The following is a 9,939-nucleotide window of genomic DNA, read 5'->3' on the forward strand; positions in this document are numbered from 1 at the left end:
AAGGCAGAAATAATATAAGTAGGTGAGATGGATGATGATCATTTAGCTTAACTGTTGTTATTAAAACTTATAGTATAGAGAAAAGAAAAAATGAGAAAATTTGAGGTGAGAAGCTTTCATTTTTCACCATAGGGAACTAGAGACCACCTTGCAGCATAGTTTTGCTTTGGATCGTAATGTGAAAATTAAAAAAAAGGAAAGAGATTTTTCCTTTGGATGCAATACTTACTGATATAAACCATAGAAAAGGTAAAGTTGGCTGTGTTGCAGCCAGAATGGAAGTCCCTTGACTAGTCGGTTTCAAAATACCCTATAACTGAGGATTCCACCTTACATTTTTAAAGGAGATATTTTATATTCTTAATTGAAAACATCTTGTAAGGTTGACATAATTTTCTACTCAATAAAATCTACAGCATTAAATACTTTTGAGTATTTATATCCTCAAATGTTTTAAATACATTCTACAATAGGGCTTGCAGGGCAAGAAGACCTAACCATCCATGATTGTAATATGTTACTCTACCATCCCTAATTAACAGCTATGTGGACCACAGACAGATAACAGCTTCAGAAAAGGTCAGTCCTTCAGATGACCATTGATTATTCACATTCCCATATTAAAAATTTGAAATAAGTAAAATGGATGATAACGTGAAACAAGTAAAGTTAATATTAACCCAAATCTACTTGTGAGCCAAAATTTTGAAGAACAGACAATAAAAATTTAATTGGGAAACTACTATGAAGGGAGAAAACTTTAAAGCAGACATGACTTTTCAGCGTGAAACTTTATGGTGAATTCTGTGCATATGATAATGATGAGAGGGTATGTTAGTAAAAGCAAGTGAGCCAAAGGGAGAAGCAATAAGGAGGAAGAAAAAGAGGAAAAAAGAGAAAGAAAGAGAGAAAAAGAAAGAGGAAAGGAAGGAAGGAAGGAAGGAAGGAAGGAAGAAAAGAAAAGAAAAGAAAAGAAAAAAAAAGAAAAGAAAAGAAAAGAAAAAAGAAAAGAAAAGAAAAAAGAAAAGAAAGAAGAAAGAAAGAAAAAGAAAAAGAGGCCGGGCGCGGTGGCTCACGCCTGTAATCCCAGCATTTTGGGAGGCCAAGGGGGGTGGATCACGAGGTAAAGAGATCAAGACCATCCCGGTCAACACGGTGAAACCCTGTCTCTATTAAAATACAAAAATTAGCTGGGCATGGTGGCGCGTGCCTGTAATCCCAGCTACTTGGGAGGCTGAGGCAGGAGAATTACTTGAACCCAGGAGGCCGAGGTTGCGGTGAGCCGAGATCGTGCCATTGCACTCCAGCCTGGGTAACAACAGCAAAACTCCATCTTAAAAAAAAAAAAAAGAAAGCAGAGAGAGGAAGAAGAAGAGAGAGAAACAGAGAGGTAAATCATAATTAAAAAGGCTCCCCATTTCTGAGTTTCAGTCCCTAATGGCTCAGTGAGAATATATTTTTCACAAGCGATAACAATATTCTTTCTGAAAGTGGACTGAATTAATCATAAGTCTTCATTTAGTGTGGTCTTACCTATACTATATTCACGAGAATAACTAGAAATTTTGGTTTTCTTATATTTCTCTTTCTCATTTCCTAGTGCTACTACTGTTTCTTATTTCTTTCTATATGTACATTTTTCTTTTTAGTTGAAATGTGTGTGAAGGGCATTCTAATGCTTGTGCCCATATCATATAACTCTTTTTTTTCCCCCATTTATTTATTTTATTGCATTTTAGGTTTTGGGGTACATGTGAAGAACATGCAAAATTGTTGCATAGGTACACATGTGGCAGTGTGATTTGCTGCCTTCCTCAACATCACCTACGTCTGGCATTTCTCCCCTTGCTATCTCTCCCCAGCTCTCCACCCCCTACCGTCCCTCCCCTATTTCCCCCCAACTGACCCCAGTGTGTAGTGCTCCCCTTCCTGTGTCCATGTGTTCTCATTGTTCAACACCCGCCTATGAGTGAGAACATGCGGTGTTTGATCTTCTGACAAAGGGCTGATATCCAGAATTTACAAAGAACTAAAACAGATTTACAAGAAAAAAACTACAAGCCCATTCAAAAGTGGGCAAAGGATATGAACAGACACTTTACAAAAGAAGACATACATGAGGCCAACAAACATATGAAAAAATGCTCATCATCACTGGTCATCAGAGAAATGCAAATCAAAACTACATTGAGATACCATCTCACGCCAGTTAGAATGGCGATCATTAAAAAATCTGGAGACAACAGATGCTGGAGAAGATGTGGAGAAATAGGAACACTTTTGCACTGTTGGTGGGAGTATAACTCTTAAGTCTAATGAAACCTCTTAAAAATGTAGTTGGTATACACACACACGCACACACACGCACATATACACACAGATGTATATTCTAATATGATTGATGTTTGCCATTTCTATTTTTTCAATATGTTAAGGCTTTTTTTATGTGTAGATACTAATTTCTACTGATTTTTAGACATACTGATTTTTACCAAGGTGTAATAAAAATTATTAAAGAAAATTTGATAAATTAAGAACTTCTGTTCTTCAAAAGGCACTATGTAAAAAGTGAAAAATCACAAACATGGAGAATACATTAGCAACATATATTATGACTATGTACCAGTATCTAGATTATATTTTTCAAATATATAGATTTAGAAAAATAAGCAAAATGGGCAAATGACTTGAACAGACATTTCATGGAAGAAAACAAAAGACATGACCATTAAATACATGGAGAAATGCCTAAACTTATTAGTATTTAGGAAATTGAAAATTAAGATAAAAAGATATAGCTTCATACTCTCTTGATTGGCAAAAATTTAGAACAATTTAAAATGTTAATGACGCTATGAATCATTGAAAATACATAAACATTGTTGGTGAAATTCATCCTATCTGGTAAAGTTGAAAACATGCATAGCTCAGAACCTAGTAATTCCACTCCTACATAAAGACCCTAGTTAACTCCCACAAATCTGCACCAGAGACATATACAAGAATATTTATACCAGTACATTTGACAATAGTAATGAAAAATTCAAATAACTATTGACAGGATAATGGATAAATTCATTGGGAATATTTATTTATACAAGATAACATATTTTACCTAATGAAAACTAAATTAATTATAGCCATTGCAACAACAGAGATGAAGCTTAGAAATATAATGTTGAAAGATAAAAGCAAGTGTCAGAACACTAAAGGCAGTTTGATGTGTCATAAAACTGAAAATAAGCAAAACTAAACAATGCATTACTTCTGCATCTATATCTATGTCTATCATATTATTAGAAAGTAAGGTAGTGAGAAATGCACCATTCAGGATAGACATTATCTCTGGTGGGATTGGAAGGTAGGTGGAAGAGAAGAGGAAAACATACGTAGAAAAAAGTGGTTGATAAAAATCTAGTTTCCTGGTTGAGTGATGGATTTACGTGTGTCATTACATGATGCTTAACGATTTGTATATATGTTATAAAATGGCCATTTTGTCTAATCAAATATCATTAAACAGCAAGAAATTTAAAGTATTTCAAAAAGTAAATACATTTAATCAAAAATATTTGTAACAACAAGAACCAGTACTAGTTTGGAATATACAAAGACATATTAATATTACCTAAGATTAAATAGAAATAAGAAAATTACACAAATAAAGTAAGCATTCAATTAAAATAAATAATCATTTGAATACCATGATTAAATCTCAACAGCATTTAAAATGTTAATTTAGCCCAAGTGCCATGGCCCATGCCTGTAATTTCAACACTTTGGAAGGCAGAGGTGAGACGATTGCTTCAGGCCAAGAGTTTCAGATCAGCCTGGACAACATAGTGGGATCCTATCTGTACAAAACATTTTTTTAATTAGCTGGGTATAGTGGCACACATCTGAGTCCTAGCTACCTGAGAGTCTGAAGTGGGAGGATTGCCTGAGTCCAGGAACTCAAGGCTGCAGTGAGCTATGATCATACCACTGCTCCCCAGCCTGGGTGACAGAGTCAAACTCCATCTCTTTAAAAAAAAGGAATCTACTGCCGGGCGCGGTGGCTCAAGCCTGTAATCCCAGCACTTTGGGAGGCCGAGGCGGGTGGATCACGAGGTCAAGAGATCGAGACCATCCTGGTCAACATGGTGAAACCCCGTCTCTACTAAAAATACAAAAAATTAGCTGGGCATGGTGGCACGTGCCTATAATGCCAGCTACTCAGGAGGCTGAGGTAGGAGAATTGCCTGAGCCCAGGAGACGGAGGTTGCAGTGAGCCGAGATTGCGCCATTGCACTCCAGCCTGGGTAACAAGAGCGAAACTCCGTCTCAAAAGAAATTAAAAAAAAAAGGAATCTACTTTAACAATAATAAAATTTTATTTGAACTACAAATTTGGCCCTAATTTAAAAAAATAGAATGTAATTAAAAACATTCTGTGTCAGATCTATGAAATGTGATATATTACTGAAATTACTGAAATACAAAGCAGTTAAATAACTTGAGTAATCACTCACAGCACTTCTGGAGGCCAAGGCAGGGGGATCACCGGAGGAGAAGAATTTGAGACCAGCCTGGTCAAAATTTAATACAGGTAATAACCAATATATAAAATATAATGCAAAATTTTAAAATATATATTATATAAAACTATTAAAATGCCACAAATTGGTATTTTAAATACTTAATAGTGTTTTTCTTTGGGTATTAATATATTAACACACATATTTTTAATTGCTTAATTCTTTGATTTCTGTATCTTGTAAGTTTTTAATTAACCTATTTTTCTACTTGCAAAAATACAGTATATGTATTTTTTCAATGAGATATTTTACATTTGGAAATCATCACTATCTGGTTTTGCACCATCTCAGCTCACTGCAACCTCCGCCTCCCAGGTTCAAGCAATTCCCCCACCTCAGCCCCTTGAATAGCTGGGCTTATAGGTGCACACCACTACACCTGGCTGATTTTTGTATTTCTAATAGAGACATGGTTTCACTATGTTGGCCAGGCTGGTCTCGAACTCCCGAACTCAGGTGATCCCCCTGCCTCAGCCTCCCAAAGTGCTGAGATGACAGGCCTGAGTCACTGACCCTGGCTGAATTTGGAAATTACCTTTATCTGAAGGGAAAAAATGTCAGCCAAAATTTTAATATGAAGTGCATAAAATTATTTTGGACACCTTTATTTACAGAATATAGCTACTGAAGGTCCAACATTACTTTTATATGTTCTATTTTCCTCAAAATATGCATTTAGGGGAGTGAGTAGGGGAAAGGTATGATAGAGGATTGTAAGTCCAAAAGTTATCATCTGTCAGAACTCACTAAAACTGCTGATGAGAGAGCAGGAATTCAGGAGCAGGATGCAAATTACCACGGCAGAGAAAACATTCTGATGACAACAGCAGCTTCCAAAATCTGAAGAAAAAAAATATAGCAGGGTAAAATTTCGTGTCTTTCTAAGAAATGTTAGATGACCTCAATGACTTAAATCCAAAATAAAATAGAGTAAGATGAATTATTCTTCCACCTGTCAAGGATACTACACAAGAAAGTCCTTTTCCCAGAAAAAGTTACAGGATTAGCTCCTGTTTGTGATGGAAAGGCACCAAATGGTTTGTAACAAGGCAGATATTTTAGCATGATTCACCGAAAGATTGCATTCTATGTCCAAATGTTTTTTGTGGCTGTTTGGGGTGGATTGATTAGCATTTTGGGACTATTTTTACCTCTCAACTCTTTGATTGACTGTCTCCTCAGTTTTACTGTGTTTTTCCTCCTAATGTTATCATCCTACTTTGTTCATTCATTTGCTCTTTTACTGAGTACTATATAAGTACCGGACCTGGTGCTTTATTATGGGAATAGAGGAATGAATAAGAGCTCTTGCCTGCATTCCACTCCGTGGCTTGTGACTGCAACGTACAAGCAGATCAACATTTGTAGGTCACTGTAATAATTGCTGATAGAGCTCATGATTATTTACCAAAGCTATCTACTTTTCTTCAGGGTCATTATTTTACTATTCCTACAGAATCTTACCACTTCCTCACTTCCCCCTGTCTTTTCAGTCACGCTCAGTTCTGCATCGAATAAACTCAGGCTACACGTGTGGGGAAAGAATAAACTGAGTTAGGCAGAAGCAATATACAAGCAAAGGAGTTGAGAATTTATTCTGAGTTATTTGGAGACTTTAAAGAATTTAATCAGGGTACAATAAATAAAATTTACATTTTAGAAAGATTGTTTTAAAGGCAGATGGGATGATTAATTCATAGAGATTTACAGAGTAAATAAATGTCTAAGAAATGCTTAAAAATAATATGTATCATCCTGTTTACTTGAGGGGTATGTAATAGCTGTAAATATTAGAGAAGTATCTTAAATAGTAGTTTCTTTAGCATCTTATGGAAAAGATGAGGTTAGAGTTAAACTGAGCGAGCATGTGTAATCCCAGACAACAAAAAACAAAAGCCCTAAGAGGACAGAGGGAGCAGTACCCATCAGGAAAGACCCATCCTGCTTGGGCTGTGCAAGGGCAGAGTTAGAAGGCAGAGCTGCTTTGGTGGACATCTTTAGTTTTTCAAATGATGCTTTGAAACTAAATGGATCCTGGGCACTTCTCTCAGAAGTAATCCCAAGTGAGTTTGACAACAGTCAGTAATAACCACAGAGGAGATGTTATTATAACTATCATCAGTCACACGCACCATTCTTGGAAAATGTACCCAAATCAAGAGAAAACCCTCCCTATAGAACCAAACAGGGAGAAATAAGTGTGGAATGGGCAATTAGTGTCCCAATTTCCTTTTCCATCTTGTCCATGACACTTGAGGCCGTTACATCTGCCTAAATCCTTCCAGGAAACTCTGAGTGCCCATCTGTAAGAATGGTTAGAGCTAAAAATGAACTGTAAAGAAAAAAAGAATCATTACTAAGCTCTGACACCAACACAATCAAGATCTGATGAATGTGAACAAATAGTGCAGTAGGCAAGCCTTGTGATGGAGAACTATTAAATATAACTGCCAGGACTTGTGACCCTCTGTATATCTAATACCATCTCACCAATTCAAGACCTTCAACTTTCCCATTCCTTTTCTAATTAAATACATGGCAGACAGCATGTTGAAAGTTAAATAATACTATCTTTTAAGTAACACACAGGAATTATGAAGGACTGCAATTCATTAAAATGAGCCTTGCTAGATAGAAGGTAGCTAAGCTTCTCGAACTGTAGAAAGCCTTTTTCAAAAAGGAGGCTTTGAAAAATATCAAAACTTCTGCTGGTTTTCTAGACATGTGCTGGTCTTTAGTCATAAGCAAAAGAGTTACAAAACATTAAGTCGACTTGTAGTAATCGTGCAGAGTAATGGCACAGAGACATAGTGTCAACAGAAGTAGCAATTCATATTCAAAAGCCTCAATCCTATTTAGGAGTTATAAGTCCCAGATACAGCAAAAACCTCCCTTTGTGATTCTTTATTTCCACTAAATGTCTATGAAATGCAAGTTAAAAGGTTACGACTAACTTCAGATGTGCTCTGAAATGCTTCTTAGCCATATATTCTTTCTTAATCCTTACTCTTTTGGGCCCATTAAAAACTTGTTCTTTGTTTTTTATCACTTTTATTTATTTTCTTCACTAAAATTTACAGCAGAAAGATCAAGGGCTCAGACTTAACTGGTCCTGAATTTAAACTGTAGATTCTATTTTATGACTGTACATAAATCAGTTATCTCTTAAAAGTGTTAATTTTACATCTACCATTGGACATAATAATACCTATAAAATAGGTTACCTGTGTGAATTAAATTGAAATGACCTAAAGCATCTACTGTAGTACCTGGCACTTGATAACAATAAATATAAATTTCCAATTTATCCCTTCTTTTCACTTCTGCAACTTTATACCCTTGTGTGACTTCAAATCTCCAGTCTTTATAATACATTTTCTGTTGACTTTATTAATGATTTCCTCCTTTCTTGGATTTCAATTTTGCCTCCAATATTGCTGCTACTCTAAGCTCCACAAAACTTCCAATTTTTAAAATATTTCTCATGTCCTGTCTTTTTTTAACCTTACCACATAATATTTATATCTGTGTATTGTTACACATGTTCTTACTATACCCACCATCTCCCAAATGGCAGAGCAAAATAAAAGCAAGCCCTTACCAATATGCCAAGAGTTTTGAGGCAGCATCATTACAGGTCTATTTCTTCCTGAGTCTCAGGATTTAACTCCTGGGTCCACTTTTATATAACCCCAGAAGTGTACTCATGCGGTGGAGACAGATCTGTTATTTGGAAATGATAATGTTGTAAAATTGAGTTCATAGTTCTCGAAAGGAGAAGTCATTATAAAAGCTGAGATTGTTTTTTTCTTTGCTACTTCCTTATCACGTTAGGATATGGAAAACAAAGGAAGTTAAATAATATGTCTGGAAATCTCACAGAATAAAGGGAACTGTAAATTGCTACTCTAAACTTTCAAAAAGGCTCATGTTTTATATTTTAAAATGTTTGTTCTGTAAATGTGATCTCGTAAGCAGAGTTTTACATTTATCTAAAAGATAAACGATATCACCAGGTTTGTTTGTTTTAGCATACATATTTCAACCAGTTATGCTAAGAGGGTCAGAAGAGGTTACATTGCTAAAAACTGGCTGGTCTATGAAAGCTTTGCTGATGAAACATGAGCATGGATAAACATAATTGAGCAAACTTTATGTCTATAAAAATATTTAACAAAATAGAGTCCTTTAAAATTAGTTTTTCATTATTAATCATTATGTGAAAGAAAATAAAGCTTAGTCATCAAATGAGTTTGGAAAACATTTGTTTAAATGATTTCAACCATTAGGCAGAAAGCCACAAGTGGCTTCTGAGCTCATAGTGATAGTTCTGTGTTCTGGTGGGCCTGTATGTCCTGTCCTGCTTCTTTAGGAAAATTGCTTTTTCCCTTCTATATATGTTAAGAATGGTAGGTTACATCTTTTCACAGGCCTGTGTCTCCCGGATTACAGTGACATGCTCAAGGAAAAGCCAGTGACTCAAGTGAACCCATCAGAATGTTTGCCAGGATTTTTTAAACCATATACTCCAATGTTGTGCAGGGCTATTAGTAAAAAAGAAGCTAATATATACAGAAATTAAAATGAGATATAAAATATCTAGATACTTTAGATAAATAAGTCCTTATAAATGTCCATTGATAAATTCAAGAACTTTGCTTTTTCTTGTCCTTTTCAACTTAGATACATGACAAGCCTTTATACAACAAAAGTAAGTAAAATTCTGCTGCAATTAATGCCAAATGTATTTTGAAGTCTAATTAAACAGCAGAGCTTGCTACATATGAGTGAAGTGTGCCTCTGAAATGATAAAGTGCCTTTCTCAAAATGTAGTCTCTTTCTTACTTCTCAGAACTCAGGTAGATGCCCAAAGTCAGAAGAAATCAGAAGGAAAACAGGGAGAATTTTTTCTTGGAAAAAAATTTATCTTGAAATGAAATGTCTTTGGGAAATGTAATTTACTAAGTAGGATGGGTTACGTGATGGAAGATACAAAAAGAGGATGCTGAAACTTGTTCTAGTATATCATTTATTAGCCACACTTTCCTGAAATTTTTGAAATACAGCATTCTGTTTCATGCTAACGGAATCCATCGCAAACTACTGCTGGTAAACTGATCTCATGGAAGTGGGAACTGAAAACACAAAACAATGAAAACCTGGTATTGCTATTCTTTGATAGAACCTACGCCTCCGCAATATATTTGCTACTGCTTTAAGTTTTTCCCATTTCTAGACTCCCAAGTTCTCTCACTCTCAAATATTTGGTAGCAGATTCCAATTAAAGGAACCCCTTTCATACCTTTATGACCAAAAGGCATAAGGGATGTGATAACCATCTCTTTGGGGCAATGGCTGGATA

At 35.5% G+C, this 9,939-nt stretch overlaps 1 protein-coding gene across 1 annotated transcript in view; it reads right to left on the reverse strand.

The window, feature by feature from the left end:
• The window catches only part of CD163L1 (CD163 molecule like 1), an 84,978-nt gene extending 76,657 nt beyond the window's left edge, over positions 1 to 8,321 (reverse strand). The window contains exons 1-2 of the mRNA XM_032254690.1: positions 8,179 to 8,321; positions 5,325 to 5,417 (exon numbers count right to left, since the gene is read on the reverse strand). Of these exons, the coding sequence (XP_032110581.1) occupies positions 5,325 to 5,417; positions 8,179 to 8,209 (124 nt within the window). The 5' untranslated portion in view covers positions 8,210 to 8,321. The remainder of the gene's footprint in view (positions 1 to 5,324; positions 5,418 to 8,178) is intronic.
• Positions 8,322 to 9,939: the final 1,618 nt, after the last annotated feature.

This window comes from Sapajus apella, unplaced genomic scaffold, assembly GCF_009761245.1.
Source record: "Sapajus apella isolate SASKATOON/1434 unplaced genomic scaffold, GSC_monkey_1.0 scaffold86, whole genome shotgun sequence".
NCBI lineage: Eukaryota > Metazoa > Chordata > Mammalia > Primates > Cebidae > Sapajus > Sapajus apella.